Source organism: Rhineura floridana, chromosome 10, assembly GCF_030035675.1.
Source record: "Rhineura floridana isolate rRhiFlo1 chromosome 10, rRhiFlo1.hap2, whole genome shotgun sequence".
NCBI classification, from domain to species: domain Eukaryota; kingdom Metazoa; phylum Chordata; class Lepidosauria; order Squamata; family Rhineuridae; genus Rhineura; species Rhineura floridana.
Window position 1 is genome coordinate 31,076,478 of NC_084489.1, and position 21,035 is coordinate 31,097,512.

Sequence of the window (21,035 nt, forward strand, 5' to 3'; positions counted from 1 at the left end):
AGTATGGTAATAACTTTATGAAGACTAATGAAAATATAAAGTTCTCAACAAGTTTTCAAATTCTCCAGAACCCTTCTTGAACAACATCCTGATATCATCACCTTCCTCCTTGCTGGCATAAGCCTGGCAGAACTCTAGATTTTGTGGTTTCTCTGCCTCAAATTGTCTCATCTCCTATTCTCCATAGGATTGCTCTGCCTGGTGTCAAATGTTATGTTTAATGCTTTTTCTAAAACTTGTTACTTATTATGAGGATTGTGCCTGACTCCATGAACTGTTCATGTTAGCTGTGCTTAATATAAGCAAAAAGGTGCATTTCTATTGTATATAGTAGTTGCAACATATTGTTGTGGATATACAATATAGTGCTCAAGTAACAACTGTATTTAAAGAGATACTGAATATATTACTAGGTTCTTATTCTTTTAAAAGGAGCTGTCATGGGAATACCAATGCCCAATAAAAACACAAGACAGTGGAAACGTGAAACCTTTAGCTGACTTTATTATGAGAAAATTATAAGCAAAATCATCAGCGATAACGGTGAAGCTGTAAGGTGTTGCGTCGTCTCCAGGCAGCCCGACGTGAACCACCAATTGTGTGATGGAATTTGTGGCCCTTGCCAAGGCCACGGCTTTTCCTGCCAGCAGAGGTCAGGCCACGCATCTCTCTGTGTTTGTGAACTGCCTTGGTGATCCATTGGGTGTCTGGATTACGCCTGATAGCCTTATGGAAAGGATCAATCAGAATGACCTCAAAGAATTTGTATGTTGAATCTTCACCCACCCAGTAAGAGTTCATTACTCTCAGGGCTCCACAGTGGCGGCCAGCACGCTCCTAAAAGAGAGAGCTCACATAAGCACATAAACAGGGAAGAATTGGGGATTGGGAATAATACAGGTAACAGGTAAACAAACTCAAAAGCTTTATACAAAGGGATAGAATATTCAGCCATATTTAAGAATTATAACAACAAAGACTGCAAGGAATTCTCTGTAGAGAGGAGCTCTATCTTTAAAAGGATAGGACTGCACAAGTATTTCATCTTTCAAACTGCCTCTGGACAACAACTAGTTATCACTACTGTGGTGGAACAGACCATTGCAAGATGCTTCATTAGATTATTATAGAGTGTTGTTATGTGGCCAAAAATGGGGAAAGCAAGGAGCACAGCATGACTAAACTCCTCACCTAGCTGTCCCTGCACATTATTCTAGTTCTTGAAAGATTACTTCCCTGTGCTATTCCCTGAAATACTGAAAGTGTGGCTACCTGAAAAACAAGGAATACAAGCAGTATATAAATGTACTAACTGAACACCTGTCTACCAAGTACAGTTCCCATGTTAGCAATCCATCCTATTTGACTGCAGATACAAAAAGGGTTATTGCTATAATCTTTGCACTATGTACTTTAGCCACTGCTGTTTTCATTGATTTGTGTACATGTCCAATTTAAATTAACAGCAGTCCTTTGCCTTTAGAGTGGATGATTATAACATCCTGCAAACCAAAATACCTGCATATTCCACCTAAAAACTAGAACAATGAAATGCCAACATGACATAAGCAGTATTGCTAAGTGGGAAAAACATCATTCATTAACCATATGCCCTATTTTCACAATGGACATAGCTGAAAATGCTACCCATCACTGTTTACCAACTCCACAACATTAGAAGCTGACTCGTGCACATCAAGAACTCTTCTAACTTGGCTTTTAATTTTATCTTAAAGAAGATAAAAAGATGCACCATAAACCAATGCAACACAGATTTGACCAAGTTTCAGTGTAGGTAAGCCTCAAGATTCTTACAGTGAATTCTTACAAGAACACAATGTTCAAACTTAGGGACTAGTGGGCAATATAAAAGACTGACACAGATCACAAGTGATACGCACCTCTGCTACAGACTGCAGACTCCGGGCAAATTTCAGTTGGTTGACACCATGATGCACAGGTTTACCATAAGTAGCACCCTTAGGGACTGGACGTTTACGGCCACCACGGCGAACACGAATACGGTAGATGACATAACCTAAGATACAGTTAAAAGAGGGAATTTGCAATTTTATAAAGAAAGCTTATTTACAGCTTATTTAGCATTTGCTATTTATATTCTATAAGACTTTCTTGAATATTACATTACTTATGATGCCACAAATGATCAAATTCAATTACTGGGCTCCCCGTGTTTTTTATTGTCTCTTTTGCCCATTTGAGATTGTATGAAGCATGGAAAATGATGGGAATTATTTTTAAGTTGTGTGAATGCGAAGTAAACTGGCAAGACTTGCTGTTCCGGAACAAACACAGATGAAGCCTCCATTCCAACACTTTGGCGTCTCAGTGATACTCTTGCAGTTTAGCATCCTTGCCTATACATTTGCATGAAAGGTACGCTACATTACTTTTATGCTATCATATTTTACAAGCATGCTAAGTAGTAGGGATTATTGCACGCACAACTATATTTGCTCAGTAGTACCAGGCACACAAGCATTAAGTACATAACCAAATGAGTAGAGCAAGTTCATTTTTATTATATGCTTTAAGTTGTAGTTACCTTGCTTAGCTTTATATCCCAGCCTGCGAGCTTTGTCTGGTCTGGTTGGACGAGGAGCTCGATGGAGAGCAGACAACTGGCGATACTGCCAGCAGCGGACACGCAAGAGGAAACGCATCACATCTGACTGTTTCTTCCTCCATAGTTCTTGAATATATTTGTAGGCACCCATTCTGACTTACCTGCAAAAAGAGATTGTTTAAATCACATTGTGCTTCTCAGCTCTCAGACACGGAACAAGCAACAGTGTTCTCCAGTCTTTGATAAAAGCATGTTTGTCCCTTCTGAGCTATTGGGCAATACTGTGCTTTATGTCATTAAAATGTGGCAAAATATACAGGAGACATAGATCAACTCCGGAAGCTGCTTTTTACCAAGTTAGACCAATAGTCCATCTAACTCAGTATTGTTTATACCAGGGATGGGGAGCCTTTGGCCCTCCAGATATTGTTGGACTACAACTCTCATTACTCCTGACCACCGGCCATGAAAACTGCTAGCCCAACAATATCTGGAGACTACAGGTTTTCCATTCCTGGATTACAAAGCCTGTCAGCAGCTCTCCGGGGTTTCAGACAGGAGTCTTTCCCATCCTTATTGAAATTGCTGGGGAACTTTAGAACTTTTTGCATGCACCACCTATGCCTACCACTGACCTATAGTTGATCTATTGCAAGGCAGCAAACAAAAACAAAGGACTTGCATTGCTCCATTAGCCTTGAAAGCCATTGAGCAGTACTGCAGTTCAAACGAAGATTCATAATACACAGTATGTTTTTCTTAATTCTGCTGAACAATACTAGATTTTCTAATCTGGTGGGGCCCCTTACAATAACTTTTCAGTAAGTAGCTCTTACAGCATTCAAACGCTGTTTCTCATTTCCTCAGGAACCTAAGTCCACGAAGAACACACAATTCTTTTTTTTCAAGAATTTTCACAATCACCCAGACCTGCCTTGGACCATGTCAAGCTACAGTACTTGCCAATCCTATTTATCTTATGAGACGAAAGCCAGGCCACAAGAAAAGCAAATGATGAATCCGCAGTGGCTCTCCGGAGTCTGAGGCAGATGTCTCTCCCATCACCTGCTACCTAACCCCTTTAACTGGAGATATCAGGAATCTAAACTGGAACCTTCTGCATGCAAAGCATTACTCTAACCACGCAGTTATGGTCCCTGTTCGGTGGTTTACTCGGAAGCAGACAACGTGAGAGTTCCAGCCCTTTACGCTTTCTTCAGTACCCCTTCGCAGAGAAAGATGCTCCGATTAAAGCGTACCATTAAGGCACCACGTTAATGAACCTCTCTCCGTCTTCCTCCTCCACCTTTTCCCCTTGCTTTTCATTAAGCCATCTCGCTTTATAACTGAAGGCCCAAGACACGCCACCTTCCCCACAGGACGCTACAGAATTAAAGCTTCTCAACCTCTTACCGCCGAAAAAATCTAGCCTTCATCTCTCCCCAACTTCCAGTCGTTAGGCTGCACCCCAAGTAGGCCGCAGGAAACCTCCCAAATTTAGGATGCCAACAGATTAAACCATTAACAACAACCAACCCAAGAACCTTACCTACCGGTGCCCGGAGTCGGAAAGGAAGAGGCCTGTTTCCCACAATGCTTTGCGACAACGTCCTGACGTCAAGAGAGGAAAGAGGCTGTGCTCGGGTGCCTGCCGGGAAATGTAGTTTAATAGACCATGTGCCTCAAGGGTCTCCGGAGAGACTGCTGAAGGACTCGCAGCCCCGCCTTCTTCCTCTAAAAGCAGCAATTCTTGTCTTAGATTTCCCAGACAGTTATGTTATTTTTCGTAAAAATATTTCCCCTTAATTGCAGAGATATTACTTTTGTTCGATGAGAGCAGTGCGCTCTGAACGGTCTCAGAGGCACTCTCAACTTTACTTTTTTTGCATGAGAGTGAAAACAGGGGCCGTGTCTAAGATCAAGGTGAACTCGAAATTTATCGCGGAATTGGATTTTTTGGGGGGGTTAGAAGGCAATGGGAAATGAGATCGATACCAACATCCTCTTCTTTCATATTTAAAATAATAATTTGGAATTATCTATTCTCTATGCTTATATTCTCTCTTTCCTCCAAGGATGAGGCACTCTCATTTTACTGTCACAACAATCCTGTGAGGTAGGTTAGGATGAGAGTGTAACTGAGCTACCCTAATATGGTGAGTTTGATGGTGGGTGCAGGATTAAAACCCAATTTTCATGTCCAAGTCCCACAGTCTAACCAGTGCACACACCAGCTCTCTATGGAGTAGATAAACGTTTGGATTTCAAGTACTTTTATGCATTGCTTATGCATGAAGGGGAAATTCTGTTTAGCTTTGGTGGAGTCATTTCAACTTAATCTGGTGTAAAAGAATAGTAATGTGATCCTTTTTAAGTGGCGTTAGAAGTGTCCTAAAAAAGTTTATAATTGTCAAACCAAGAGTTAAGTCCAAGAAATCATGTAACTGCAGTGTTTCTTGTACTTATGAAACGGACACCAAAGATCTGCAGCTCAGTCCTAGATTCAGGTTCTTGAAATATAATCTCCTTTGTGGTGGATATCTATATAAATCCTGCAGCAGAAGGTGGCAAGCATCCAAAAGCAAAAGGAGAAAAAAAAGAGGGGAACCCCAAAATGCTTGAAAAAGTGTTTATTTTAACAAAAGCCCAACGCGTTTTGGCCACTCAGTAGTTTGGCCTTTGTCAGGATGAACTGGTCTAAAATATTCTTTTCTAGCAAATTGCTCAAAATGATAAATGCCCACCAAATGGAAATAGAAAAGAATATTTTAGATCAGTTCATCCTCTGACGAAGGCCAACTACTGCGTGGCCAAAATGCATTGGGCTTTTGTTAAAATAAACATTTTTTCAAGTGTTTTGGAGTTCCCCCCCTTTTTTCTCCATTTGGATATCTATATAAGGCTACTTGCATGTGTGCCCCCCCCCACATTTACTTTCTGAAGCAAAGAGTTTACAAGTGAAACACAGCTTCAGATATAAAAGCTTTGGGTAATAATGGTTATTTTATTACATATGTACACACACACCCCATTGACATTTCTATAGCACTTTTATAGGGCACACCTAAGCAAGTTTCCTTAGAAGTCAGTCCCACCAACTTCAATGGGATTCACTCTGAAGTAAGTGTATTTAGGACTCAAGCCTTCCCATAAGCAATATGCTTTACATTTCTTTGTCTTCAAAACAATACATTGATTTGAGAAAAGCTGTAAGTACAGTTTTTGGATGCACACAGGCCCTGGAATTTCCTGGTAGGTTTGCATTGTTCACTTGTTTCTATTTTACGGTGCAATCATACTTGTCAGAAGTAAATGCTATTGAGTTTAGTGGGATTCCTCTTCAGTAGGGAAGATGGATCTTTTATTGCTCATTTTATCCTCCTAATAAGTGTTCTTGCCTTATACACGAAGTTGATCCACACTATCCAGGCCTTTAATATTTACTTATATCAATCTTCTCAAAATAACCCTTAATGGTTCTAATAGGCTATCTCTTATTGTCCTGTGCCTGAAAGTCCTTGCACCTGAAACAGTCCTTTTGCTAATAATACCACAGCCACAATCTGGGGTCTGTATACACATAGCACCTTAGAAACAGAAATGACCCCTATTCCTTTGGGGAAGTGCTATCTTTTAGTATTAGAGCACATGCTTTGCATGCAGAAGGCCCCAGGTCCAATCCCTGGTATCCCCAGGCAGGGCTGGGAATGATTCATGTCAGTAAGCCTGGCCTGGTTCCCACATTATAGTAAGTCACAGTATTGCTTACCATAACTGCATGAATGTGCTGGCTCCCAGAAAGGAGCTTGCAGCCACTTGGCTCCTCCCTGGGCTTTTTAGGTCAGTGCAGGAGGGCGGCTAAACCAAGGTCTGGCTTAATGTGTCATCTGAACCTGGGATTGTAGTTAAGCTCTCTCCTGCTTAATCACGGCCTATAACCATAGGACAAACCTTGGCTACAGATCATGCTTAAGGAGGAGAGACCTTGGCTTAGCTACTGCTCCATGCTGACCTAAAAAGCATGGGAAGGAGTAAAGCGGCTGTGATCCCTTCAGGATCCAGCATGTTTGCACCAAGCCATGGTTTGCCATAACATGATGTGCAAATGCAGCCGCTGTAGACAGTACTGAGCTATATGGCTCAGCGGTCTCTCACTTTGTAGAAAGCAGCTTCCCTGCCCAAAAAACCTTGTACTAAAGTTCATTTAAAGCATAAATAAAATATGTTCAGGGCTTTACTTTTGACATGTTTTATCAATTTTGACCTCTTGCTAACAATATTTGCATATGCCATTGACATCTGTGGTGTTTGGACAGGATTTCGTTGGCCCATTGTAATAACCTGAAAGAAGATGGGGAAAGGCTACAAAGTGGTGGTTTGTGGAATGGCTTCCGTGGGGAAGACGGCCATTTTGGAGCAAGTTCTCTATGGTAATCACACTGCTGGTAAGAGATGTGTGTTCTTCCTTTTTATCTTCCAAAAATGGTTATAGGTGTCTGCCCATTTTACTTAATAAATAGTCTAATACATTACAGTAATGGTAACATGACTGTGATAGTGCCTATGAAATAGTTCTTACATTGTTCATTTATGTGGAGTTGCAAACAAACTGTGTTGGCTTTGCTTGTCAAGATGTGCTTAGAAGTGTCCATTACAGAAGCATGTATCAGGAAGTGTACAAACACTAACAGAAGGACTGTTCCATCCCTGCGTTTTTGCATCTGTTCTATAAACAGGAATCTATCTGTGCTAACACAGAAACTGCTTCGTTGTGGGCAGCTTTTAATGAAAAACTGCTCTTACTTTAGAACAGCTTACGATGGAACAATTTATCAAACTATGAGCCCCCCTTTTGACCATAAAACACTGATGAAAATGGCTAAACAAAGACATGATCAAAAATCCCAGGACCCAATAAATTATACTACCAAATACTTAAACAAAAAAACAATTACACACACACAAGAAAACAGATCTGCATCACATAATTAAAGACATGAAAGCATAAAAACAGACAATTAACACAAATTCTACAATCTCATGATCCGTTCAAATATCCAGACCCAACTTCCCACCAAAAACAGAAAGTGATGGTAGCTCTAGACACCCGAAACAATCACAGGAATGAATGGAAATAACAGCTGTTATCAGATGCTTTCTGTACGTACAAAAATTGATCACAGTACTGTTTATAAATAAACGTTGTTCCTTCAATATCAAAATTTGATTCCGAGGAAACTGTGGTCTCCTCTGTAGGCCTTATTGTATATCAACTTATTTCCCTTAACAAAACTTATAATATTCTTTTATAAAATTTTAAAATTCACATGCCAATATCCAATATTTAAATTCAACAACTTTCTCTAAGAAGTGACACTCCTCTCATCTCAGTGCCCTTCTGATTTTATAGCACTGAAATAAGATAAGCCTCCATTAGAGGAAAGTGGCAGCAATAATTTAAACCAGCTAGCTTGGAGTAGCAGGAGTACCTTTCGGGATTTTTTTCCCTTCAAGTACTGTTCCCTGCCTATTATAAACTGATATTAATAGGATCTTATAAAATGGTCAAATTGTACGCATGCACAATTTTATTAATAGGTTAACCTTATATTTACTTTAAACAATTTATTTTTTCTCATAAAACCTCACCAACCTTTTCCCTGCTTGGGGAATATATCTCTCTCATTTTTTCTTCTTGCATGTAACTACTATAGTCATGACTCCCTTTTTCTCTTTCTGTGCCCTCTACCACTAACCCTGGGAGCAGCCACTTGTACAACCAAATGCTACCATCCCAATTATTCTTTAATTTTGAGTGGGCGTCCCCACTCGGGCACTACTTCACAACTACATCTGAAAAGCACCTCAGGTTTCCCTAAGAACCTGAATGTCTATATAGATTTCAATTTCCCAGCAGGGCTCTGATGGATTTTCAGGACTACTTGCCCTCCATGTCTCGCAGTCTCTGCTGGCTGAAAGCCCAAAGGTGCTTACGAGACTGGGCCCAGGCCCCCTGCTAGAGGAAAAATCCTCCTTACTCACCAGACAGCAAAGGGGTAGGATAGGGTAAAACCCCAAAAAGGGGGTAAACACAAACACATCACATGCATGCAAAATCATATGGCAGCTCCAAATCTTAAAGCAATCTGCCCTAAACTAATAGCCCAAATAAAATTTATACTCATCCTGGGTGCGTCTACCCTTTCACAAATTCTTGGTCGCAAAGACTTTATTGATGGTTCTCAAAAAAGAAAAAGCCAGCCAGGAAACATAAAAAGCCAAGAAGCAAAGATAAAAGGTGCTCTGTCCTTCAAAGCAAGCCACAGCAATCAGGCTGCTCGGAAGGAGCTTGACGGGCAAGGCACCTAGAGCCCCAAGCCCTCTCCAGAATAACCTGTTGAGAGTTTTCAACTGAGACCTCTCCAATTCATAGGTGGGTGCTCAGGGTTCTGGAGAGAGGCTTAGCAGCTACAGGGAGCCCAATATCCCATGCTTGTCCTTTCCTGGCCAACGCACCAAATTGTGGAAGGAAAACTTTCCAGTCCATTTATTGTGCTCCAAAGGACAGAGTTTGTTTGATTAAAAAAAGATAGCAAAGACCAATGCATTGGGAGAGAAGTTCCGTAGAACTAACTCTAAAAAATCACGTTTTATGCACAGCTTTTTATAATCAATTTGACATCATAAACCAAACATGGTCAAATCCAACCCCTTATCCCCTATAACTGATGAAACTGTATTTTAGGCCTAGCTCCTTGGCTACGTTCGGGCCTTGCCTCTTTATTTCATTATGTTTACACCAAAAATATCAAAAGTACATAGACTGTTCTGCATTCTTTACTACTTCTCGTTTCTTTCTGCTGCATCACATTATTTGTATCTCCTAAGCAATTTCAACACTGAAATATCAGCAGCTGCTAGTTTCGATTCTAATCAAGCATACTTCCTTAAAAACATTTTCCATGCTAAAACACTGCTTTGGATTTTACTTTGCTCAAAATCAAACACACAGAGAAATTGATAATTAGCAATAAACAGAAATCTATACGATAAATCAGAAATCTCATTCCTCAACATCTATCAAGATTCCTCTTTAGAGTAGATGGGAAGGGAGTTCTCAGGGCTATAAATACAGTTTGGCCCTGCCAGCCTATATTTGGATTTCTAGACGTCAGGGGAAGCTCAACTTACTGGAAACTTGAGTTCTGGAACGGGGAAGACTGGAGTACTCACCTCTAGGAAGATTTTCTCTCCCTTTTCTGTAAGTGTCTATCCTATACTTTCAAAGACACTAGCTGGAAGTGGGGTAGAGAGTCCTCTCATTGGGACTACAAGTTGGGGTAGTGCAATGTGACTGAGCATTATCTTTGCATCATGTTGCAAGAGGGTCAGAGTTCAAATCCTAAGGGACGCATCTAGAAGAGCTCTATGTATATGTGATTCCACTTGTGTGGGGGGAAAACAGATATTTGTACTTAATGTCATTAATATGTAAGTGTGTATTTTTGGGACCAAAGCTGTAACTATATTAAGATATTAATATAAAGTACAAATCCAACATAAAATATTGCTTGCATAGATAATTCATTTGTAGTTTTTTTCCAGACCATAGGTCATTACAAAAAAACCCACCATTATTTAATCACAGAAAATAGGGCGTCAGAACTCATATAGTCACTAATCATTAAAACATATGCGGGGGTAGGGGAGACACTTTGATGTACAACATGTGGTTTTGCATGTTTATTATTTTTAGGGAGTTTTTTTTCCTTTTGAAAATAATAGGTGCAGAATGCAGTGCAACCATAGAAGATGTGTATGTGGCATTGGCTGAAACGGATCGAGGAGTAAAGGAACAGTTGCGTCTTTACGACACCATGGGGGTGCAAGCAGGAGAGGAGGTCCCCAAGCATTACTTCTCTGTCGCAGACGGCTTTGTTCTAGTGTATGCTGTGAATAGCCTGGAATCCTTCAAAAGAACTAACTGGCTCAAAAAGGAGATTGACAAGTTTAGAGACAAAAAAGAGGTAAAAGACCGATCCCTTGAATTCTTCAGTTGTGTCTGAGATACCGTAATGATAACATGACATACAAAGGAAGATGAGCTCATTACCTAAAAGTACACTTTCCAAACTGCTTATTAACTTGCAGATCATGCAGTTTTGCTTGTGTCAGAGATCAGGGTGGTGGGGTGTGAAGACGAGAGGAAGGGAAATACCTCTGCTATGGATAATGTCCTTGTAAGAAGTAGCAAAGAGGTCACTTGCTCTCTTGACCATCAGTTTTTGAGTCTTTTAGTGCCTTGAGCTCCTTTCACATTAGATGTGTGTTACCTTTGTAAAGGGTAACTGCAGAATGAATCAGGGCTTAATGTGAGCTACAGCGTTTGAAAAGAATTGTTGTAAAAGGTCCTTCAAATCCACTGTAACCATTTCCAGAGGAGTAGCCATTCTAGCCTGTCACAGCAAAAACAACACAAAGTCTTGTGGCACCTTAAAGAGTTTAACACATTTATTATGGCATAAGCATAACTTAATATTCATTTTGGGGTTGAGGTGGAAATTGTAAACAATGACGTCAGAAGGAAATGAAATGCAGAAAGTACAGCTGGTTCTAATTACATAACAGTAATCATTTATAAAATAGTTGCTGATAACGCATGGTGAGGCTCTTTACACATTAAGATACTGCAAGACTGCTGTTAAAGTCCACTGAATCAGGAGCATATCTTATTCATGCATACATGATCACTTACCTGTTTATTATATTTGTGGATTTTGTTTAGCTTCCTGGAGTTTTGCTTCAGGAGGAAAGAGCTGGGGTGAAAATTACTATAATAGTCACACTAAATGTAGTGATTGATTTAATCAGTGAACAATAATTTGTATGTGTTTCACTGGGGCTGCTAAATCAGAATCCCTAATGGATCTCTTAACCAAGTGCCTGTAACAAACAAGAAAGCACTCATCTGGGGCCATTTACACTAAGCATGCATGTGGCTGCAGTTACATAATGTTCGGCTGTCGTCAGAGCAAAAATCTTACATAATGCACAGGGCTTGCAGATTGCATTGATTAATGTATAGTGGAAGAAGGCCTTTGCTGTCTTTCATTGACTCTCACATAATGGTCAGACGTTATGTAAGGATCCATTCATGTTTACCTCTGATTGTGTCTCGTGAGCATGTGGATTCCTGGCATTCTAAAAAAATGGGTTCAGCCCATGGTAGGGCCAAAAAATTCTCCTTCTGCTTAACCACATACTTTATGGCATGCCTGACTTGGCAAACAGACCGCAAGACTCAGAGGACTTGTAATATTAAAGGAAGTTGAAGGCCTTCCAGTCTCATCCCCTTTTGTGAGGTAGTCCATCCAGCTTCTACTATCCTACACCTGTGGAACTGTAAAGTGTATGTGGGTGGGTGTGGCACATTTTTGAATGCTCCTCCCTTGTGTTTAATTCTCCACAAAGTACAGTGATGGAACATTTTCTCTCTGATGTGCTAATTTCTTTTCCCAGGCAGTTTTAAAACAAAAACAAAAATTGGGGAGGGGGTGGGAGCATTCAAAAGTGGCAGTCCATTCTAACACCTACATTTCTACCCCATTCTGCTGCATGTGTAGGGCCAGTCCTTCAGAGTTCTAGGAGAGGGCAGGTGAGTTGCATGAGATGGTTCATGTTTATTTATTTATTTATTCAATTTATATACCGCCCCATAGCCGAAGCTCTCTGGGCGGTTTACAACAGGTAAAAAACATGTTGCCATCCAAAGCTACATGTTGTATGGCAACAAGGTTGACATTATTTAAAAAAGGAAAGAGAAGTGTACTGTGAGGGCACGATTCAGAATAATTCCTCCAGAATTGGTTGCCCCAATTATAATGGGGGCGTATGCATGCAGAAACAGGATGGAGAAACATACATGTAAATAGGTGCTCTGCGTGTAGTTCCTATCACTGTCTGGCAGCCAGGACTGCATACCTCAGGGTCCCCAACGTTTTTGGTCTGGGAGCCCTTCTTGAAATCTAAGAAACTGCCACAACACCACAAAAGACCCATTTCACAGAGGAAAAACTGGTGATGCTCAAACCCCCCCAACAGGGAAAACTCCTAGACCCTCCCTCAAAACACAGACAAATGAAAAGCAGGCTACTCCCCCCAAAATAAGCCCCCCTTCCTGAAAAAGCAATAAAAAACTCAGTTTGTTGAAAAAAAATTGGGAGTTGTAAGGGGACTTGGCAGATGACAAAGGCTCTGTCATGGTGCCCACAGATGCTATGATGGAGACCCCAGCCTTACATGTAGGCCCAGTCAGAAAATCAATGATAGTAGTGATCAGCTGTTTGAAGGGGGCTCAATTTAGCCTACCCCTTCCCTCTTTCCACCTAAACAGTTGATGGGTGCTATTGCCGATTGTCTCACCAGGGCTATCCATTGGCAGCCCTCACTGCTGCACAGATGGTAGCCAGATCAGGGTGAGAGCCTGACGTTAAAACCAGCAACTATAATAGAATGTTAAAAGGACAGAAAAGTGAAACAGGTAGTTATTAACATGGTAACTGCTTTGTTTACTACTAAGTTCCTTTCCTAATCCAATTATATAATCAGTTGTCATAGCAGTGCTATTTATGATTCAGCTTCCTACTTTGCTTGTGTTCATAGCATCAAGGAACCTGGAACCACATAGCACCTCTCCTGTGAGCAAGTAATTAATTGATTTGTCTGGCTGTACAGAAAAATCCCTTGTGATTCCTCACCTCTATTTTAACATTGAGGCCGAGGGGAAATAGTTCCCCCCCCCTTTTAATACTAGCAGTTTGAAGGTATTTGAATTCATGTGGGGTTTATAAGCCGGTGTAATAAAGAACAAAAATAATCATGAATGGCCTTAATTCACTGCAGTTTGAAGTCAAGACTGCAGACCTCACACATTGTGTAAATACATGCAGAGCGGAACTATTTAAACATTGTTAAACCAGCCGATGTTAAGCACAATCCACCATTGCTCATCTGTACAAGAGATAACAGGGTATTGTAAATAGTACCATATATTCTAAATATTGATGCCTCCATTGCAAATTCAAGCATAGAAAGGATATGTTAAGATAAGCAGGAGGAAGGATCAAGGGAATCATAACAATCCCTGAGAGGTGTGATTTGTGAAAAGTGAACAACTGCTCTATTACCCTGGTCATTTTGAAGCCCTTCCCAAATCCTATATTGACTCAGAGCCTTTTGAGAACATTGCCTTTTTAAACGTAAAAGCTACCATGGAGGCTAGAAACTTACTTCTTCTTTAATCAGTTGTTCTATGTATTTGATGGATATCTTGGACACTGTAGTATGATCATGGCCACTTTTGATTATCAATATTGCAGTAATTAACTAACTTCACACACATTACTAATAAATAGGATTTCCCCCTCCCTCAAAAAATTACAAATGGAAACACTTTCTTCACAGCCCTTAAATATTTGCTGACTAATGAGATTATTTTTTCTTATCATTAGGAAAATATTAGTGACTGTTGATCATGCTCTCTCTCTATTGTGGCCCTCCAGACCATGGATGGTACATGCACCTTTCTGGGTCACTTAAATTCTCTGTTACTGAGGCTGCCATGTAATGTGGACAGTCATTTCAGCCATTCCATTTTAGCATCCAGGATGAAAGCTGACCATAGATGATGATGATTTGAACTTCTTAGTTGCTTGTTACATAAAAAAAGACTGCATTTTTAAAAGTGAAAGCATAGATTAAAAGGGGGAGAGGGATAGAAAAAAATTCAAATCATACACAACAATGCCCAACGATGGCAGGAAAAAGTTTTGGCAGCGAAATTTACAGCCAACTACATCATTGCAGTCCACTGGAAGCATGAGAAAAGAGGCAAGCTTTTCCCTGGTGCCAAAAAGATGTCAGAGAAAGCACCAAGCAAACCTTACTGGGGAGTAGGGATGTGCTAGAATTCCACCCACTTCGGATTTGGTGCCAAATTTTCTATTTATTTGGTTATTCTCTGTAGTTGCAGATCAGATTTTTATGTGATTTTCCACAGCTATTTTTGAAAACTTTTTTTTAAAAAAATCTGCCTCTAAAATATTGATATTAAGAATGATAATTTTATCAATATTCCTTTCATTCATCAATATGTCCTTTAAAATATGATATTCTCAAAATATTGGTAATTCCAGTATTTTTTGTAACAAAAAAAAGGTTCAGTAAAAACAGTGGCTAACCCATGAAGAACAAACTCAAGTCCTTACTGGCCTGTTAGAATTTTTTTGAACTGGCCCCAGCCAATGGATCCTCATCCCTACTGGGGAGAGCATTCCATAAACAAGTAGCTACAACTGAGAAGAACTTCTGTCTTGTCATCCTCCTCCAAGGGACCCGAGGAAGGGCCTCAAATACCTGGGTTTATCAGCAAGCATTGATCTACAGGCACTGACCCTCTGCTTCAGGAAGAACCCTGTCGTCAACTTCTGTTCTAAGCCAAATTTGGTGGAGGCTGGTCCATTGGGCACATTGAGTGTTGCCATATCAGCTTTGCTCTGCCCTCAGCCATCCTCCACCAGGGGGTAGAACTGTCTGTTAGCTTCCTCCTCCTTTGTCTGTGTTGCCTTTGAGGAACTCAGGAAGGAGAAAAATGGGGGCAAAATTAGTGTTAGTTGGCACTGCCTGTCCTTGGCTCTGGCTCTACCTACTGTGGCCTTTCTGCCTCCTGCCTTACCAGATGAAATGTGCATCAGCCACCACCAGAGCCAGTGACTGACTGATGAAGGAGGCTGCCAAAACTACAATGTCTGTCAAGCTAACTGGCACTGTAGAATCATATGTTGACACAAGCATGGATAAATGATACTTGAAGCAAATTTACTTTTAACAGTAGGAAGGGTCACGGTACTAGTCCACTCTGAAGACTTCATCTGTGGGAGAGGACCAGAGACCTTGAGAGGTTGATCAAATGAGCCTCACTTTTCCATGCTGAAAAATTAAGATTCTAAAGAGGAAGAAAAAATGGACTTGCAGAGTATCTAGCAGCTTTTCTAATAGTGACAATGACAAAAGAGTCACACCTTATGACTGACTTCAAAAAACCATGGGCTGGGCCTGTTTTTTTTTAAAGGGCATTTAAATCTTGGTGCCTAGTTGTATCATCTCTCTTGCACAGTTCATTAAAGAACATAATTTGTCACTCTTCTAAGAATGCTGTAACCATCTTCTAGCACTGCTGAGTAAACATTTATAGGATTGTGCTATAATAAATATGTAAACAGGCTCCAAGTTATGTTATACTAATTGCAGCTTGTAAACTGGCATAGATGTGCCTCTTGTTCACTACGTTAGTAGTCAATATACTGATGCTAGCTTGGATGCACGTGACAATCTATATCTTCCTAAGGAAATGAACTCGGTTGTTTTCATGAAAAAGGGTAAGGAGTAGCTTATCAAAGGAAGTTGTCTCAGTCTCAGTGAGGTCGTCTGTCTAGTAGTGCAGACATTGTTCATTCCTTCAAGATTTATGTTAGAGGGTGACTAAATTTGACAGATAGCTTCAGTCCTAATGCAACATTGCTCCCTGCAGAAAAACCTCCACCAAAATTGATTTATATAATTCCATGTTTAGCTTACTCAGAGGTGGGATGGGTGCGTATGGGAGAAGCCACAACTAGCAGTTATTGAAGAAATGGAAAGAATGACAATCAAATGTATCAACAAGTTGTGGGTCCCAATGTTGACCAGTCTTGCTTTAGGCATTACAGAACATTATGATATTATTTATTAAATGTATGTCCCTGCTGAAGAGCCTTGCCAGGCCAGTGGCCCATCTAGTCCGGCATCTTGTTCTCACAGTGGCCAACCAGACGCCTGTGGAGAGCCCACAAGGAGCACCTGAGTGCAAGAGCACTCTCCCCTCCTGCAATTCCCAGCAACTAGTATTCAGAGGCAAACTGCCTCAGACAGTAGAGGTAGGACATCAGCTCTCATTGGCTAGTAGCCAAACCCTCCATAAATTTGTCCAATCCTCTGAAGGTGGTGGCCATCAGTACGTCTTGTGGGAGTGAATTCCATATTTAACTATGCGCTGTGTGAAAATCTGTAAGCAGACATTGAAAACTTTGCTTGAAGAAAATCTTGTGAAGAGCACTTCTCTACTGTGAGGTTTGTAATCAGAAGTGTTTAGTCTTCATTTTCTCCTGATGTTTACCACTAATTGCTTGGTTTGTGGGGAGTTCTGTCATCTCCCTTGCAAAACTGTCCTCGATAATTGCACCAAATATTGATCGTTTTCTTATTGGGGCCGATGATTCTGGCTTCCTGCAGATACAGCATATTGGCATTGTGAGTGTGTGTTTTGTAGGTGGGAACAAATTGAGGGAATGTATTATAATATTGATGAAGCACCTCGGATTCTACATGGTGTACAATTAAGTTAAAAGGAATAAATTCTTATCTTTATTTTATTTATTATATTTGTATTCCTCCAAGGATCTCAAGGTGGCATACATGATTCTCCCCATCCCCATTTTATCCTCACAATAACCCTGTGAGGTAGATTAAGCTGAGAGACAGTGACTGGTCCAAGGTCACCCAGTGAACTTCGTGGCTGAGTTGGTATTTGAACCCTGCTTTTACAGGTGCTAGTCTGATATTCTAACCGCTACACCACACTGGTAGAGCAGAGGCAAGGCAGTGAAGGCTGGTTTATTAGGGCAAATGGGGTACTGCCCCACCATCCTCAGTCTGCCCCACCTGCCTGCCCTTCTTACTGCCTGTCACCTGGCTCTGGCGCTTCCTACTGTCTGGAGTCCCTGCCTTCTGCCCAGCAGTCCCAATTAGACAAACAGAGAAGGGAAGGTTGGTAAGAAGGAGCTAGACTAGAGCATAGCAGTGAAGGAGAGATTTTGGGGAAACAAGATCCAGAAGAAAATAAAACAGGCAGCAGACTTCAGAAGCGAAGATGAAGCAGAGGAAGAAGCACAAGCAGAGACCACAGAATTGCAGTAGGATGGCAGGAACAGAAATAATAATAAACCAATTATCTTTGCAGTAGACTGGGGCCTGGGGATGTTTGAGAGAATGATGTGGCTTTAAAACCAGGCAAGGAGCAATCCTAACAGCAACTTGTTTCAAAACCAGCACTTAAGAGCCACAATCCGGTTAGTAGGGCTATCAGGACTTTGGGGCTGAAGTTCAGAGCCCCACGCAGGAGAATGAGCGGGAGGAGCCCCAGGGCTGGCTTACCACGTGTTGAACTAAGTGAAGTAATACTTAACTTGTCATCTAAAGAGGGAGGGGGGTATAAGAACATTCCGTCCTAGAGTCTTGCATAACTGCAGCTCTGAATCAAATACAGAGTTGAAAACATGTAAGCCCTTTGGCACGCCTGTTCTGTTCTGGATTTGGTGTTGCCTGTCTGAGTAATCCTGTAGCTTGTGGCAACATCCCTACATCATGTTTTGTAGGAGAGAAGAACAGTATTTAAGTAATTTAAAGTACTTATCGGCAGGTTACGGATTGCTATTTATGTATGAGCTCGCAGCCTCTTGTGGTATTTTTCAAATGATAGTCTACATGATGCAAAGGATGCCTTTGCACAGACAACCTTAGTCTGGGATTTAGAAATTAGGACGACTTCAGTGTTTCTCAAACATCTTGAACTTGGGCGTCCCTTCAAGCTTAGGGCAGATACACATCATACATTTAAAGCACATCCCAGCCTACATTTAGATATGACTTCTCCCAAAGAATCCTGGGAACTGATTTTCCCCTCACAGAGCTGCAAATTCCCAGCACCCTTAACAAACTATAGTTCTCACGATTCTTTGAGGGAAGTTATGTGCTTTAAATGTACATTAGATGTGCTTTAAATGTATGACGTGGACCTGTCCGTATTACTTTCTTAGTAATACATGTGTCTTAGAAAACGTGTCTTTTTCAACAGATGTTACTGACTGTATAAGGCAGGGGCAGCCAATCTGGTATCCACCAGGTGTCCCATCACCCTGGACCATTGCCATGCTGGCTATGGCTGGTGGGAATATGTACTCCAACAACACCAGCCCCATCCCATATGGCAATGATCAGGGATGATGGGCATTGTAGTCCAACAACTTCTGAAGGGCACCTGGGCTACCCTTGGTGTACAGATTACATTGTATTTCTAAGGTGCTGCTTTTTACACAATCAGACCATTAGTCCATTGAGCTAAACTCTTGTCTTCTCAGAATGGCAGCAGTTTTCCAAGGTTCCAGGGGAGGGAGAGTTTATTTCAATCCCTGCTACCTGAAATCCGGATACCCCAAGATGCAAAACATGTGCTTTGCCACTGAGCAGCTTCCCACTTCTGATTGATTGTTTCCTTCCTTGTTTAGGGGTCAATTGTTGTTCTAGGCAATAAAACTGACCTTGTGGAGGAAAGGCAAGTAGAGACTGCAGTAGCGCAGCACTGGGCCAAGCTTAAGAAGGTGAAGCTCTGGGAGGTGACGGTGACGGACGGAAAGACTCTGGTGGAGCCCTTCACAGTGTTAGCAAGCAAACTCTCTCAGGCCCAGAACAAATCAGCCTTTCCTTTGTCTGGACGGAAGCCCAAGGGCAATAACGATGATAGTTAAAAACAGTTTTTCTGGAGAGGAGTGCTTTGATTTGCATCCTCTTGCTAGCTCAATGCCTTCTGGTGTTTCTTGTGTGCTTTGTGAAACACTCACAGAGTTTGATGCTGCAGGTAGTAAACTTGTGTATGCAGTTTCTCTGTTGTTTTCTAAAGCCACAGAATAGCCTGGGAGATCAGCTGTGAGAATGCCTTCTAAAGTGTATCACTGTATAAAAGCACTGTCATGATTACACTGGTCTGTGCTCTGTGTGAGTTCCATCGGCGTGAGACAGCAAGCAGTGCAGGGTGTGGAAGAGGAGAAGACAGAGCGGGCATTTAGCAAAATGTATAATAGCAGCGCTTGCTGTATTTTGGTACGTTGTCATCTTCTTTCAGACCTAAATGGAACTCCTCAGAAAGTTTCTGCAAGGCTCCATAGTATCTAAATCAGTAGCATAGAATATCTTTTGTCTTTATGGGTGCTTCCGGATGGGACTTTAGTGTTGAATTGATGTTGCTAGTACATACTTTTTTTTTTGCACTGTCCACATGATATTATCACCAAAATGCCAAGGAGAAGGTTTTCTTCATTTAATTTGGATTTACCTGTTTTGCAGAAAATCCCAACCAAAAATTAACCCATCATACAATTTTGTATAATTGCAGCTGGTGTGGAAAGTCATTAATGACATCATCATCATCATCATTATTATTATTATTATTATTTTGATGGGTGGTTTGTCATGTATGTGGTGATATTTCGGTGGGTAGCCTTAATGGCACATCCCTATTTCTGTTTGCTTCTCATTTGAACATGACCTAGCCATTTAGTTTATGGCTGTTCAGATGACAGTTAGGAGGAGCTGTTCTCTCAACATCTTCACACGCTACACTGTGGGAATTGCTCCTCAACAGACTAATCACAGTACGTAATAAGGCTTTTAAAATACATATATTGAGAGGTCTCGCCTAATAATATCACTCTTGCCCACAAGCCCTCCATTTTGCCCATTGTGAAACACGGTAAATAAGGCTGATTAAAGTTTGTTTTTGCATAAGTCGTTATGGGGAGGGTCCAAAAAACACAGCCCAGATGCATTCCTTTAAGCTCCACCCACTGGTGGGGATGGCAAGAAGCCAATTAATATTGTGGCTGAAAAAATGGAGCGTGTGTGGGTGCTCACATGTCAATCACACACAAAGGAAAATCGTACCTCAGTGAGATGTTTGTGAGATAATGCACCCATTGCTGGAAGCATCCATTATTACAGGACAGAACTCTCACATCTCATGAGCTAATAGTGAACTCATTCTTGGCCTGGATATTTTTGTAACCAGTCTGCATTATCCTTGCATATGATGGAGGTATCAGAAGCCTTGGGCGAACCCTGAAGTTTGCTGTAGTAGGAAAACTTTTGCAAACATCAAGGGGGCACGAAGCAATGAGGAATGAGCATACTTAGTGGGCATGAAAATGTTGACCGATATGTTGGGGGAGGGCACAGAAAATGGGAAGAAGAAATGGAATGGAGTAGGTAGAAAAGGGCATGGTTGGCTGAAATCCTGAACAGGACTACTCTACACTGCAACATTTTGTTACAGGTCCCACTTGCTTAATAACGTACATCCTAGAATAGAGGGAACACATTTTCACAAGGGATGGTCCAAAGCCTTCATAAAAGCAATGTGAGTCTGACATCCCCCCCCCCCACACACATCTGAGTTTGGATTAGGTGCTTTAGCATGCAGCTTCTCTCCTTTTGGGAAGCACAAGAGAGAAAAAGAGCAACTCTTTGATAAGGCATTTATAAAGGGTCCATTTACTAGCCACTCTTCAGTACAAGACTCCCA

General features: G+C 41.2%; 2 protein-coding genes across 6 annotated transcripts in view; one reads left to right on the forward strand and one right to left on the reverse strand.

Annotated features, from left to right (window-relative positions):
• Positions 1-480: 480 nt before the first annotated feature.
• RPL15 (ribosomal protein L15) lies at positions 481-4,235 on the reverse strand. Its single transcript, XM_061587769.1, has 4 exons — positions 4,141-4,235; positions 2,567-2,748; positions 1,902-2,038; positions 481-837 (listed from the first exon to the last, which is right to left on the reverse strand). The coding sequence occupies exons 2-4, from the start codon at positions 2,736-2,738 to the stop codon at positions 532-534; spliced, it is 615 nt and encodes a 204-aa protein (XP_061443753.1). The 5' UTR covers positions 2,739-2,748; positions 4,141-4,235; the 3' UTR covers positions 481-531.
• A 2-nt stretch (positions 4,236-4,237) lies between these two features.
• NKIRAS1 (NFKB inhibitor interacting Ras like 1) overlaps positions 4,238-21,035 on the forward strand; it is a 71,912-nt gene continuing 55,114 nt past the window's right edge. The window contains exons 1-4 of one of the 5 annotated variants that reach the window (XM_061587774.1): positions 4,238-4,510; positions 6,904-7,032; positions 10,373-10,614; positions 14,977-15,735. In XM_061587774.1, coding sequence (XP_061443758.1) covers positions 6,939-7,032; positions 10,373-10,614; positions 14,977-15,024 — 384 coding nt within the window. In that variant the 5' untranslated portion in view covers positions 4,238-4,510; positions 6,904-6,938 and the 3' untranslated portion in view covers positions 15,025-15,735. Of the gene's footprint in view, positions 4,511-4,687; positions 4,704-6,903; positions 7,033-10,372; positions 10,615-14,097; positions 14,676-14,976; positions 15,736-18,966; positions 19,433-21,035 lie in introns of those variants that run through there. The other 4 variants (XM_061587776.1, XM_061587772.1, XM_061587773.1 and 1 more) reach the window with 4 other exon arrangements.